At 40.6% G+C, this 15,697-nt stretch overlaps 1 protein-coding gene across 1 annotated transcript; it reads right to left on the bottom strand.

Moving 5' to 3' along the window:
* Positions 1 to 288: 288 nt before the first annotated feature.
* On the bottom strand, positions 289 to 2,454 carry LOC120435261 (alpha-1-inhibitor 3-like). The gene is made up of 3 exons (XM_039604482.1): positions 2,445 to 2,454; positions 637 to 696; positions 289 to 566 (listed from the first exon to the last, which is right to left on the bottom strand). The coding sequence occupies exons 1-3, from the start codon at positions 2,452 to 2,454 to the stop codon at positions 304 to 306; spliced, it is 333 nt and encodes a 110-aa protein (XP_039460416.1). The 3' UTR covers positions 289 to 303.
* Between the last annotated feature and the right edge of the window lie 13,243 nt (positions 2,455 to 15,697).

The following is a 15,697-nucleotide window of genomic DNA, read 5'->3' as shown; positions in this document are numbered from 1 at the left end:
TCACAAAGAGTTTCTAACCTTCACTTCCTGGTTAAATAAAGGTTAAACAGGTTAAATATGTTTAACAGAGATGATCTCAGAGAAACAAAGTAGAGAAATCACAGGTAGAAACTTACAGACTGCAGCTGAGCTGTTATTTACAGGCTGTTACGTGTAGTTGGTGCACAGAAGGCTGTTCTGTTAAAACAACACATTTTTAGACCAAAGTCAATTTCATATTGTAAATAAAGAATAAAAACATCCCTGCCTGCTAAAACAAGTCTGCATATCTGAGAGAAAAGCAACAACATGAAAGCTTCAGGATTATTTCTTCTGATTTGGTCCAAGACTGTAGATGAACTCAAAGATTAGCTTCATGCTGTTCGGGTGGTGTAGTACCTGAGTGGAGGAGAAGCCTCCGTAATAGTTCTGCTGCCCAGTCAGCCACCTGATAATACCAGAGGCATATCCCAGATCCTCAGCAGTCGGGGAGGCGCTGAGTTTGGCCAACAGCACATAAGAACTGATCTCCACTGACAGGGAGGCTGATGTTTCTGCTGCTGTCTGAGACCAGCAGAGGAAACCTCCTACAAACACAATAACAGTCACAGTGATGCTAATAAAGCCTGAATGATGTCCTGCTAAAGGATGACTCACCTTCCCTCACTGCAACTGTGTCTAAGTGCTGCTCAAGGTGAGCGCGGGTCTCCACGTCTCCTGCAGGTGAACACTGAGGCCAGCAGAGCTGTAGTGTAGGTTAGAGTTGGATGTCTCAAGACCGGCCTTGGTCTCGAGACCAAGGTTGACACAGACACATTTGCACATAGAAAGCTGAATTTGTCATATGCCACAGTGAACTCACTGTTCAGTGTTTTTCAGGAAGCTTCTTAACTGCCTCTGCTGCCAAACAAGCAGCTGATGTCCTTGAGAAGAAGCTGAAGAAGTCTTCAACAACAAATACAGGAAGTGGACTTTCAAATACTAGATTCACTTTAGACTCACACAAGAAATGACTCAACTAGCTGTGTTTGATTGACTCCTTTGACTCTATGAAAGCTCAGTGTGTGTCTGTACACAGACTGTTGTGTTGGACTATTATTCAGTTGTTTTCAAATGTCTGCATCTCAGTGTAGATGAGGCTGGGGGTCATGGGAGGCCACCATAGCAGTCTCTTCAACATCATGACATCATCATAAATGCTGCTGGACTGTCTGATGGGCTGACGGTGAAAAAGCCGTCGGGAAGGAAACAGAAGACATTTCAGAGGCTGCAGGCAGATTTCTTTGATTTGGGGCCTTTTTCAGCTTTATTGGACAGAGCAGTGAAGATAAGTGACAGCAAAGCAGAGGGAGAGAGAAAGGGGCGTGGTCAGAATCAAAGCCAGGCCAGCTGCTCTCCACCTCGTGGCACATGGTCACCTGCTCATCCTAGTGAGCTCCACCAGCAGCCCTTTCACACAGTTTACACTGTCAAACACTGTGTGTGGACCTCAGCTAACAATAGGCTCCATTTAAGTCTGGACTACATGCTTTTATATTGAGGCAGATTTTTACCTGTTTTTATTCCATCAGCAGCTCAACATCATGAGCAGCTTTGACATAAAGACATCAAACTCAAGCTGACTTTAAACTGGATCTACTTTTAATACAGGGCTCAAAAACAACCAACATCTTTATTATATATCAGGACAGAAAGTCATCTCAAATGGAAAACAGCTTTATTTGGAATAATCAGCACTATCAACTGGTTTGGGATCTCCACCAGTTTCATGTCTTTACAGCTTCTCCAACAAAGTTCCTGTAAAATCAGCATCTTTATTGGTTTGATAGTGATTGATTATTCAGTCCCAATCTGCTGTCATCTAAAGAACAAAATGATGTTTCTATGAGTCAAAAAGCTCCAGATGTTGTTCACAAAGAAAACAAAGATTAGGAAGTTAAACACAAAGTGTTTGGAGCCAAAATGTTCTGTTGGGGTTCAAAACTTGGATAAAAGGAGTACGGAGGGCTCTTAAGGCAATAACGGCTCTGGTCCAGCAGGTACGATCAAAGCGAAGATTTATTCGGTTACATGCATGGAGTTCAACACTGTAACAGATTTCAGCATTGAACTGTCTTACAATAGTCACAACAAAGGTTTTATAGGGTTGGGATAATACAGCCCCCCTCTCTTGCATTAAGCAGACAAATACAGCATACGTCAATCCAAAACCACAAATGTTCAGTTAACTTTTGACATAGTTCAAAAGAACATCGCGTCTCGTCTCCATCCAGGTGTCGTCCCACAAGCTCGCCTTCGGTGTCGCTTATCTCTGGGACATCTGGTGTCTTCCTGGAACAGACTAGCACGTACGCACCCAAACTTTGCAGTCACAGCAAAACACATCTTAACTTTAACCTACTAAACTGAGTCTAGTACTGTGTGTGTATGTGTTGACCTCTCCTGCACCCTGGCTCACCTCACACCTTCAGTCATCTTGAGACATAAGGCCCGCACGTACACAGCTGAAACTATACGTGTCTGTATGTGTGTATGTGTGTAATAATCTTGACTTATATGTAAAATATATAAAACAAATGTTTCGATCTAATACACCTACTTAAAACTTAATCAAAGCTTAATCAGAGATATTAATGCATAATAAAACAGCCTGCTCAAAACACCTTACAATCTGACTCTGCTTTCAGTTTCACTTCTGCAGAAGCATGCCTTGCAGAAGTGTTTCCTGTCTCATTTTGGAGTTACTCTACGTGGGGCCTTTTCTTTCACCATGCAGTCTGCATACAAACATTTAAGATTATAAATTCAACTTAACAGTTTGAAGTGGTTATAACTGGACCTGTAATAAAGACTGATATAATACCAATATATTTGAACATCTGAATGCAACATCACTATTAATAATGAAATGGTAATGATGATTATACTAATAGCAGCAAATAATAGCAGTAAAATATTTCTCCTCCTGACAGTTCCCAAGCTGCTCTTTTTGAAATGGCAGAGGTACAGTGGTGTCTAACAGCACACTGTGGAAGGCAAACATGTTCTCGTTGGATGAAACTTCATGAATCCTTTGTAGATTTGAGCTTTTGGAGCCTTTCTTTTCTCTTCAGGTGTACAGAGGCTGAGGAGGCAGGTGAAGCAGGTGGAGCTGTTGTAATGCTGGCAGAGGGTGTGTCTTAGTAACTCTGTGAGGTAGAACTGGATCCAACATTGTGGATGTGTTGATGTTGGAGCCATTAAGATTCTCTGCACACTGTAGGATTTCCCTGTGATTCACTGCGGGGGCATTTTGGAGTCTGTCAATGAAACTCTTCATATTTGTGTTTGACACCAGTTTATAGAAACAGACAAATGTGTCATGCTTTTTGTTCGGCCTCCACAAATATACACATTTGTTCATTGGTTGGACTTTTGGAAGGAGACACATTGAAAACCATGTTAATAAGATCTTGTTGTTTCCTGTGGATCCGACACAGAGAGTGGACTTCAGACAGAAAGCGTGGAAGAGATTTTAGAGGCCGTGTGTGGCAACAGGAAGTTTCTGTATGTTTGCTGATCTTACATGTGGAAAACAACACGTGATGTTTGTGAAGTTCTACAATGATCATTGTTCTGACAGCATTTTGAGTGGGAACAGTTCAAACTGAGAGTAGTGGGAGTTATTTACTGATTGAAACAAGCTGAATGTTTCTGTGCACGATGAAGATCAGCAGCTCAGCTGATCAATGAATTGACATCTATCAGTCATTTCATGAGATGAAGTCATCAGCAGACATTTGTTCTAACTGTGTGATAAATGTCAGAACGTCAGGGCTCTGCTTTAGTCACTACTTGATGATCATTGGCTCATTGTTGAATCACGTGGCCCAGTCTGACCTCTGACCCTTTGCTGCAGGTCTTCTGTGTTATCTCCACTTTCATGTCTGATCTTCTGCTGTATCGTCCAAAATAAACATCTGAATCATTTCCAACACTTCAGCAGATCTTTAGTTTGGGCAGTACAGTACAAAATAAGACATATTGTACTATACTGCCCACTTCCTGATCTTATTGGATCTGTGTGTGAGGTTGGTGAAGGAAACACATGTTTACTGAGTGAATCGCTGCCATTAGGAACTAGTTTTTATATCACAGCCTAGAAATCACACAGGACCATTTCTGCAAGTGAAAAGTCCTAATTGGAGGAAAATAATTGTGTAGTTTGTGCGACTGTTGTTTGTAAATGAAGAATTGTCCGAACTACATGTGCTGCTGACCTTTGACCTTTTCTTTAGGTGCACAGAGGAGTCTGTGGAAACATCCAGGACTGAGGCAGTGCTACAGATGTCTTCAAATAAAGTGGTGTATTATCCATGTTTTCTATGGATCACATCAATATCCTGATCTAACAAGCCCCCTTTTGTGGATTTTAGAGCCTCTGACTTTTGCTGCGTCTGCGTCTCTCATTTCAAGCACAAGAGCAAGAAGTGGATGAAGAAATGGGGCGAGTGGGGTCAGTGTGGTGCATGTCAGCTGTGCTCATGCTTTCACAAAGAACATGTGTATTCATTGGCAGCATTAAGGTGCACTTTAGTCTTCATAATAATAAAGTATTCTGGACTTTATTGTGAATCCTCACAGTCATGTTGCAGCTCTGCTTTGCTTTAAGAAAATGTTCTACCAGGATGTTACTTTCCTAAACGTGTTCTCCAAATGTTCCCAAAGACTTTGTTCTAAGTAGTTCTACATGATGAAACATTCACACTAAGTTTAAGAAGGACACACAAACACCATCTGTCCTCTCATCATGTGTACAAACGTGTTCAGATGTCAAATGTACCGTGAATGGATGCAAATGTGGATCGTTCCAATAAAATGAGACAGTTTTGTAAGTGGATCCCAGTTTGAAGTTCATTGAAACCTATAAGAACATGTTATTCAAACCAACTTTATCCAACAGGAAGAAGCATCAGGGGAACAGGAAACATTCAAACATGTTTACTGTAAGAACTGCACAAAGGAAGGAAACACAATCCTACACACGAGCACTTTAAAATGGACATTTAGCTTTTCAAACATCAGGGAGTGCTGCAATAACAACACTGTGCCCATTCTGATCAGACTGAAAGATTTATAGAGATTTATCCATGTGCTGGAAAAGGATTTGATATCAACATATATGCAGATTAGTAGGAGCATTTTCTTCATATTGATTTAGAGTTCAGTACTAGGAATATGTAGAATTAACATCTGTGTACATGACGAGTGATGAAAACTTTCAAAGGACGTCAGAATTGGTGTCTCTATCTGTGACTGTCCCAGAGGAACCTACCTGAGGGATTATTAAAGATCTGTCTATCTAGAAAGACTTGCATTGATTCACAGTGTACAATTCTTTCTAATCTATTAACATCTTCCTCCAAATCCTGTTTCTGCTGCATCAGAAGGGCTCAAACCTCCTGCTGTTGTCTGCTGGACCATCAATTCTACTTTATGATGATCTTCAAAGATAAAAACGTGAGTTTATTTGTGAACTCTGTGAAATGATGTTTAGTTTGAACCAATCCTGTGTCAGCTGCAGCCACATCATTGCCACACATACAAATGGCTGCGTTCCTGTTTAGACCTGCTGGCTGTCAATGGGCTTCATTCCATTTCAGACTGCCGGTGGTCGCTGTGATCTAAACTCAACATGGCTCCTGTGTTAGAAGAGCCTCTGATTTTAAATTTGCACATTGAATAGTTTCTTTGCAACACTATGGAGCTACCAGCCCAGTATATGTAGCCCACAGAAGATGGAGTTATCAAGCTGCACTGACAAACATCAGGACTCATGTGATCCCTACATGTGGACCTTTCACACATGGATCCAAGTGCAGATTCAACTCTGCATTACATTTGACTTCAGCTGTTACACACTTTCATTTTCTAGCTGTGGCACTTCCTGCTTTTTGGATCAGATAGTTTATCCATGTCCACAAATGTTTGGCTGCATATTTGTATCATCTATATTTTCCAGTCTTCATACAGCTGATATTTCATGTGAACTCCAATATGCCACCTGCCATCACGTTTTCAGGGTTCATTCAGTGTTGAAATGTAGGACAAACAGCAGCACATGTTCTCTAAATGTTTGCAGTCATTTTAAATGAAGCTGATACTACATGAGACATTGTCCACATTTATTGTCTTTGAACAGAGAATAATAAAGCCATCAAACATATACAGGCTGTGCAAATACAAACTTCTGTGGTACATTTGATGACCTGCAGAGGAGAACAAGTCGGGCTTTTCAGCCCTAACACAACCTCTTTGTTCTCAATACTACAAAACCTTCAAAGGCTGATATGCAAGTTTGCATGAATCACCAACACAGTTGTGTTTGTTTCTAGTATAGTTATAAATAAGCTGATCAAATATCTGCTGACTGATTAGATCCAGTATCTATTACAGATGAACTGGATATCACAGCATGTTGTTAATCCGTCATATCAAACTAAACAGTGTTGCTGGTGTAAATATCCTCCAATAAAGTCAGATGAGGGCTGCTGTTGCCAGGTAACGATGATGTCACACTGGATCTTCTGATCTTTAGCATCGTAGCGCTCGGAGTCTGATGTTGGCTCATGTGTTGTCAGACACCAATATGACGTTCTACTAGTCAAGGCCTCACCTTAACCCACTGATGCTGATCACACAGACCCACTAATAGAACTGTTTTATCAGGTTTATGCAGCGTCACCATTAATGTCACATTTAATCAGACCACATTCACATTACAAGCCCACTACAACCATTATCAACATGTTAAATTACATTATACATCTGCAATGATTTAAAGTATTTTAACCTGGTTCATTGTTTCAGGAGGAGATTTCCATCAAACACTGGATTCTGATTCAGATCAAACTAACAATCCAAAGCAGCAACTTTCAAATCACTGGATTCTTCTTGGTGGCTTTCAGATGAGCTCATGTTACAATCAGCTGCTGTGTGTGTTGTTGTTGTGTAGCTGAAGCTCTGACTCACATTTCATATGTGACCAAAGGAAACTTGGTGCTGTGTGACACACTTTAGATTCTCTGCTGCTGCTTTGAACTCTTCAAACTAAAGAGCCAAACTGATGATGGACTGTGCAGCTCTGACATGGCACCAAATGTCCCTGTTATCAGCTGCTGGATGGACGTTATCAGAGCTTTTTAGTCCCACACGGATCAACAGGAGCTCCTCCTCGGTCTGCAAACAGGCGCAGCAGCTCTGATCGTTCATTGGAGTCAGCACAGAGTGTGGAGACATCTAGTGGTCGTGGAGAGTAGCGCGATCAAAGCTCTGCTGGTGAATGTAGTTACTGTAAGGTCTCTGATGGAGCTCTGTGATTGGTGGATTGTCCAAACTAAATCAAGTTATCAAATTTCCGACTCATTAATAAAAGGAAGTCAGTGTTTCTGTGAGCCGACGAGCTGAACTCAGACTTTTCACTTATACCACGTCTTATTTCTTTCTTTATTGTATTTATTTATTTGACCTGCACAGAGATTTTATTTCTATATGTAGATATTTGATATTCTGTAACTGAAGCTGTGTCCACATTTGATCTTTGCCTCAAAGTGACACATGGACTCTGTGTCCTCAGTTTCCCAGCATGCCTCGGCTGTGGAGCTGTATGAGGGAGAGCTGTTTGTCCCGCTGCCCTGTGAGTTTCCCACTTTTGAACTGGAGTGGTGTGGAGTCGCTCCGACCTCAGTCCTCCAACCGTCCACCAGCGTCAGCTTCAAGGAGACGAACTGAAAGATCCAAACCAGCGTTACAGCAAATGGCCTGCATTTGTATAGCGCTTTACTCAGTCCCTAAGGACCCCAAAGCGCTTTACACTACATTCAGTCATTCACCCATTCACACACACATGGGCAATGTCAAGCTACATTGTAGCCACAGCTGCCCTGGGGCGCACTGACAGAGGCGAGGCTGCCGGACACTGGCGCCACCAGGCAAACATGGGGTTAGTATCTTGCCCAAAGATATTTGGCATGTAGCCAGGAGGCAGCCTGGGATCGAACCACCGTCCTTCTGATTAGTGGCTGACCTGCTCTGCCACCTGAGCTACAGCCACCCCAGTGTTTCATTCCCGGAGACAGTCAGAGAGGCTGACGGGGTTTGCACGTGTGCAGAGGACGGAGGGAGGATACAGTCATGAAACAGTTTAGGAGTTTCTTGTGATTGGCTGAGCTTTCAAAGGAGCCCCGTCCTTATTATATATGTCATGGAAACAGTTTATCAGCAGTGACATCAGGTTTACAAAAAACACATTATTTGAATAAAAAACACATTTTAAAAACAGATTTTCTTAAACTAGCTTGTGTTTGTTGCATAAATCAGCTGTACATGAATAATTGAATTATTAGTGATGAATAATGTGAAAAACATGTATTTTTATTGTCTTGTTTTTATAATCTACAGGTTTTTTTTAAACAATCTTCTCCTATTAGTATAATTATTCTACATGTAGTATTTTAATGGGGTCCATAGATAAACAGCAGAAAACCATCAGTCTAAACACAATCTAGCCATGAAGTGAAATAACACAGTTGACTTTGTTAACGATCACACAATAATAAATCTGTGATAATATTACAGTCAGTGACTCAGCCACAGTAAACCAGGATGTACGACAACATCATCATCACCTTAATCACAACAAATCTTCTTTCCTCATGTAGCCAAGTACAGGATAGGGTAGAGAAGTTTAAGTAAGATGAGAGAATGGGCCAATAGCTAGATTCGTAGGAGGGATAAAGTGAGTTACGTGCAGAAGAATTACTGGAGCCACAAGTAAAGCTGCTTTGAATTGTATTGAATTATATAGCAACAATTAAACATAGCTTCATCAACAGGAATGAAACATAAAATAAAATACAATGACAGCAATAATAATGGTAACCAGAATCCTATCTGAGCTCAGATATGTCAGTCTTGCCGGCTTGATAGTCCGTGTTCAGTCAAGTTAAATCCAAAAGGTCAAAAGTCTGTGATTGGTGCGATTTCGTCCAACCGCACTGTTGCAATTGTTCGTGAGAGAAGAGCAACCTGCCCTTCTGGGCCAATTCGGAATGGCTGTGGTTCGGTTCAAAGGGAAAAGCTCGCCATCTTCCTCGTCAGGAAGAAATCCAGGTCTCACGATGCCACAAACAAACCTCGCCAGCACGCTTCTAATGTTCAACTCTCAGAGAGGATCTTGTCTGCTTCATCCGCACCCGTGAAGATCGCGATGGTTCCAAAGTCCAAAATGTTCAACAAATCAGGTCCGTTTCTCCAAGGTCCATGCAGATCTCCACTATGGATATTTGCTCAATTTATCAAGTTTATGGTTATTTTCCAGCAACAAGCTTGACGGTGAAAAATGGTCTCGTGCACCTCCGTCTCTCTCTGTGTCTGAGCAAATGTGACGGTACAGAGCAGGGGAAGGCGGGGCTTGTTCCCTCCTAACCAGTAGGGGTGTTGAATGTACTCTTTGGGGTTTTATTCTTATATTTATATCATTTATCTTTTATTATGGATTTACTTCAGCTCAACTCAGTGATTAACAGAGTAATTATAAATCTCAACTAGAAAGCGAAAATTTCCGAAGAAATTTTAAGTGTGCCTATGCTATTGCCGGATCAGATGTATGAACAAATCAGGATGTATGCGGTTTGAGCAAAAAACTGCTGAGTTTTAAGCAGAGAGTCATCAGCTGTTCCTGTGCTCAGCTGTTAGGGCTGGTTTCTATAGTAACTCCTGTGAATGGCAGGAGGGGATGGGACACACACACACACACACACTCTGCAGTTAGGGTCAGACAGAGAGATGGGCAAACAGGAATTAAGCTCCGAAACAAATGCTTGCCAAGAGAAAACTGTAGGTCTGATTGCAATAATTCTTTCACCGTGAGTGGCAGGAACTTCCAGACTACAACATATTAAATTTTCATGCCTGTAGAGTGTATTATACTGACGTGGTGACAGTGTAAAGACACCCTTCGATGTTAAGTTTGAGCTGAAAATTGAAAGCAGTTTTTGAATGGTTGTCTATGGGGGACAGAGAGGGAGGAGACTGCGCTTTGATGGTATTTGTGAGAAAACCGTAAATCTGATCTTGATAAGAAACACATTGGATGAAAGAAGACAACGATAGCTACGTTTTGATGTATAAATGATAGATGTAGGGCAAACAGTTTGGGTGGGACAGGACGAGAAAGACAAATTTTTTAAATTATTCTCCACACTCTGGTTTTTTGGCAGTTGACAGTGGGGCGAACATTCCGTGAAAATCCCAATTTTCCTAAAACTTAAACTGCTCTTGTGAAACAACCGTAAAAGATATCGCAACGAGGATTTGGTCAATAAAAGTCCAAAATCTTGTGACCCATTTAAAGTTTAAATGACATTTCTACGACAAAGTATGGCCGAGCGGTAGGCCTTCAAAGTGGCCTGGGTTGGCGCCTTTTTTTGGGCCGTTCCCAATCGAAATGAATGGGGAAAAATGGGGTCTTTTTTTGGGAATTTTGGGAAAACCGTGCGACGAATCCCTACCAAAAGTCATAGCACCCTATTCCCGATTGAGCCGCACGAAACGGTGTAACATACGTGGGGGTCGTCTCAAAGCTGCGGGCCGTGAAAAAGTTCATAATTTCAGGCGGAAGAAAAATAATAACTAGAAAATTTGCATTTCCTGCGAAAATGCTGTGTGGATGCCTTAACGCTGAAGCTGTCTGCTTAAAAGCTGAAAAAGCTGAAAAGTTGCAAAAAGTTGTATGGTGGTGAAAAAAAAAAAAATTTCACCCTGAGTAGGATTCGAACCTGGCCCTGCCAGACTCAGAGCAGCTACTCATCTCACTGACCCAAACTCATTTACACCAAGAAGAGGTGGACAGACTGACAATTCTGCTGAAATGAGCAGAAGCTGCTGAGAATTGTGCTGATAAGAGGTGAAAAGGCTGAAAATTGTGCAAAAAAGAGGTGAATCAGCAGAATTTCTGCAGAAAAGAGGCAAAGAAGCAGAAAGTTGCGCTAAAAAGAGGTGAATCAGCAGAGTTTCTGCTGAAAAGAGGTTTTTTTTCTGAAAACAGCCAAAAAACCTGGAATTTGTGCTGAAAAGGGGTGAAAAAAATGAAAATTTTGCTAAAAAGTGGTGAGGAAGCTAAAGTATACCAAATCAAAGTATTTGTGCCAAAACATAGTATTTCTGCCATATTGTGGTATTTGTGCAACAAAAGTTACTACATTACAACATGAATACGGATTAAAGATGAAAGAAACTGGCAACAAATTCCTCCACTACAAACCAGTCTGATACCGCTGTGCAGTGTTCACGTTTACTAAGGCACTACCCAAAAGACGCCACAAGAGGGCACTCCAACACAAGAGATGACCTATGTACACTGATGCACTTAGTAACAGTCAGCCTCCTACTTTGCCACTACGTAATACAGCGGAAATACAGTAGCAGAAATACAATGTTTTTGCAGAAACATTGTAATTTCACTCAAATACTATGAAATAGCAGTAATACTATGATTTGGCAGAAATACTATGTTTCAGTACAAATACTATGACAAAGGAGAAATACTATGACTTAGAAGTAATACTATAACAAAAGGGATTCCTCAAAATACTATGAAATTGCAGTAATTCTATGATTTGGCAGAAATACTGTACTCCGTACAAATACAATGCTTTGGTAAAAATACTATATTTTGATTTTAACTCTATGATTTGAAAAAGATGAAAGCATTGAAAAAGGTGAAAAGGCTGAAATGAGCAGAAAAGAGATGAATCAGCAGAATTTCTGCAGAAAAGAGGCAAAGAAGCAAAACGTTGCGCTCAAAAGAGGTGAATGAGCAGAATTTCTGCTGAAAAGAGGCAAAGAAGCAGAACGTTGCGCTGAAAAGAGGTGAATGAGCAGAATTTCTGCTGAAAAGAGGCAGAATTTCGGCTGAAAAGAGGCAGAAGGTTCTGTATGTAGAAAAAGAAACACGATAAACCATGTGTGAAATAAATAAAGAAATGAAATGAAAGAACAACCTGATTCTGCTCAAATTCACAAATCAGAGCTACTGCCTCTGTCTGCTTCATTAGGCTGGGTACTTGAATGTATTTCGGTCTATATTAGAAAAGCTGCTAAAATTATAAAACTTTGCAGAATTGTAATAAATGATCAATATAAATGACAGGTCTGTGATAGTGTTTAAATTTGTAATGAAAAAAAAAATGTTGAAGCAAGGTGGGATTGAACCCAGGACCTTTGAGGTGCAGAGCCGTGTCATTACTGATTGCGCCATCTGGCAAGGGGGCGGGCGGCTGAAAAACAAATAGATCAGCAATAAGAAATAGATCGCGGTGAGAGGCGAAAAGCGCCGTTTTTTGGAGTTACAAAACGTCGTGTAACTCAAAAACTAGGAGGACTAGCAGAATAATTCTTGTACTGGGTGAATCAGCGGACTTTGGTGTATTTTGACTGCGATTTTCATAGCTCTTTGTACCTCTGTCGCGGAGATATGACGAGAGAAGAAACGGCTTCATTTTCAGAGTGTGAGAACTGAGAGGAGGACAGATTTCCACCCCTCAAACAAACGTAATTTATGGCTCAACGGTAAGATGAATGTAAAAACTGCTTCCACTGTGAGTGTCAGGAGTGTCTGAAGATATATTGGCACAAGCCTCATGTCCTAACTTTGTTTTGTTAAAGAGATGTGACGATTTGAAAATCCCTCTCATTAGAGAATTTCAGCTCTGAATTTCAAAACCTCCACATAGACTTTGAATGGGGATTTGTCACACCTTGTGTCACTTCGAGGCAAATTGCAAAAAAACGGTAAATCTCACAATAAAGATAGTAACATTGTCTGAAAGCCAGCAAAAATACCTACGTTTTGATGTATAATTTCCCAGATAGCAAGGAAACATTGAAACAATGTTGAGTCAATATCAGGCGACGTCATTGAAGCAACGTTGAAGTGTGACGTTGACCCAACATCACTCTTGCACCCATTTTTAACGTTGAAACAACGTCAGGTTTTGATGTTGAATCAATGTTGAAACCTGACATTGATTCGACGTTATATTTTCTAACACTGTTGACATTGAAACAATGTCAGATTCTGATATTGAAACACTGTTGAGCTATGGTATTGATTTTCCACCTCTTTCGCACAGTTGTTTTATTGAAAAAAAACCCCAAAAAAAACAAAAAAGGTCAATAGACATGTATCATTTGCAAAATACTTTATTAAAAGACAAAGTTTCCTATTTACATTTCTATGTTTCACGTCACTTTTTATTATTTACTCCGGGATGGGGATGGATGATGTGCCCCCTGCGCGCCACCCGCACGATCTGGAGCATATCTGAGCCATTTCTGGACTGCTTGAGCAAAGACCAACTCAGACATAGAGTTCGCCCCTACCTGCTGCGCCAGGCCATCTAGGACAAAAATAGACACACACACAAAAAAACAAAGACAAAAAAAAGGGAATTAGAGCACATGAATAAGCTCTTGTTAATTGTCTTCAGCAGGGAGAAAGTATGTAAACTCCTAGGCTGATAAACATGAAAGTCACCAGGCGGAAATCAGCAAACTGCCGCATTTGATTCCCAAAGAGCTATAAGCTGAAAATGTGACATGTCTTAGCATGGTGTGCCATGTATCCTTTAAAAAAAAGAAAGAAAAAGAAAACATGGGGTCCTCGGGCTGTACAAAGTGTACAACCTGAGGACAAAACAAGCCGAAGACCAAAGACTATCTCCAGATTAACCGGACATGAAAGTCTTGTTATTAAGAAAGACAAAGTAATATAGCAAAAAACAGACATAGGAAATGTGAAACGCACCCAGCACATCAATTGATCCCTTTATTGTTCACTTTAGGCTCATAAAACTACAATAAATGTTAAAACTTACCAAATATGCATCTGCACAGCGCTGTCTCTTTAAATGCCCTTTTTTGCTTTGTCTGGTCCTTGGTTTTTTTCCCCCTGCCCAGTTGAGTACAGAGGCCAGCTCCTTTGTAATGGCATAAACCATTACACGGCGGACTCGCACCTCCAGTGTGGTCCAGCAGCACCAATCAAGCATAAGCGTCTCACCTATAGACACATTTTATGAGATGGAATTAGCATGTCTCATGTCTTAAATGTGTATGCAAGTGCTTGTGTGTTTACTTCATGTAATTGATGATAGAAACATGTCATTTAGTTTTCCCTAAAGCCTGATTTTCAAGTCATACAAAGAATAAACCAAAGTATTGGCAGTACAATGTATTTCTATTCCTTTTGTTGGATATTCATTTGTTAGTTCTTGTAACTGCTAAAAGTGTTTACTAGTTTTTGCCTGTCACATATATTTGTTATACCATGTAAACTGTGAAATTCCAAGATTTTCAAACTTGCCTTGTAATAGTGACCTCACAGAGTCTCTGGAATCTACAGAAAAAAATAAATCACAACAAGATGACATTCAGGAGTATAAATTGGGGTTTTTTAGATAAGAGTACAATGACATTGTGATGCAGCTTTAAAGCTTTTTTAAAAGCATACCATCTATAGGGAAGACATCAGACTCTGCATGCTGGCGAGATCGCAAAGCTGTGTCGGTTTGTGCCGGAGTGGCGAAAGGTGCGGAAGCTGGGAGGGGCATTATGATGGTTGCTATCAGTGGGCTGGGGGAAGAGTGCGGAGTGATGAGGGCTGTTTAGAAAAAGATAATTTTTAAGTATTTAAGAATACAGACAACTTGTCAAAAGTTTCCTCGTGTCAGACACAGATATGTACACAGACACTAGACAGTATTTTATTACCTGGTATTTTCACTCGAGGGGCCTGGGGAAACCGTTTTTTGTAGGCTGCTCATCCTCTGAGTCCGTATATGTGTACAGGGATTTGGTCTAAAGAAAAGAAATTAAAAACGGTCTTAAGTAATTGTAAATATGCTTTTGGCATATTGTTTCCTAAAGTTAGTTTGATTTCTAACAACACACACAGGAAACAGAGACGTGCAAGAAGGTACAGTATACAATGAATTTTTGAAGTGCACAAGTGTACACTGCTTTGCATTTTAAAAAGTTTACAAACTTCCACTTTTGGACTATATTATGTGGTGATATTGCAGTATGCATGCACCACAGATATGTATAAAAGACAAGATCATAAATTCTTAACAATCAAAGATATGTTTGTGAATAAAAAGGTTTTACTTGTGCTTTCTTTTAAGACTAGTCTGGGTTTCTTCTTCGGACTGAAGGTCAGGCGTATCACAGCGTTCACGTGGATATCTCTGAAGACTGCGTTCTGCTTCGTGAAATGTGCCCTGAAATACAAACACAATGTACGGCCAGACATACATTACGTGTGGACAAAAGGTGCAAACGCATAGAAAAATCAGCGGTTTCAAAAATACGCTGGTACGTGTGGACGTAGCCTTATTCATTATTCAAGGCACAAGCGGAAAGTCATGTGCGGCGTGCAGCGTACAGTCACGTGGGCATGCTGCGTGAGCATTCAAACTGAGTCTAAAGTTTTCGTGTGCGAATTGAAGCGGGTGCTCTCCAATCATCAAAAGTAACAAAGTAATTGAACACGTTTATACAGTTAACTTTACGTTTATCAATCATATATCACAGATTTAGAATTTTTGTAGTACTAAGCAACTACAGAGCGAAAGTCTGGGTCAAGCGCCGGCGGCGGCAAGAACAAAGGAAACCTCAA

Source organism: Oreochromis aureus, linkage group 3, assembly GCF_013358895.1.
Source record: "Oreochromis aureus strain Israel breed Guangdong linkage group 3, ZZ_aureus, whole genome shotgun sequence".
NCBI classification, from domain to species: domain Eukaryota; kingdom Metazoa; phylum Chordata; class Actinopteri; order Cichliformes; family Cichlidae; genus Oreochromis; species Oreochromis aureus.
The sequence above is the reverse complement of the archived record's forward strand: the minus strand, read 5'-3'. Positions and strand labels throughout refer to the sequence as shown.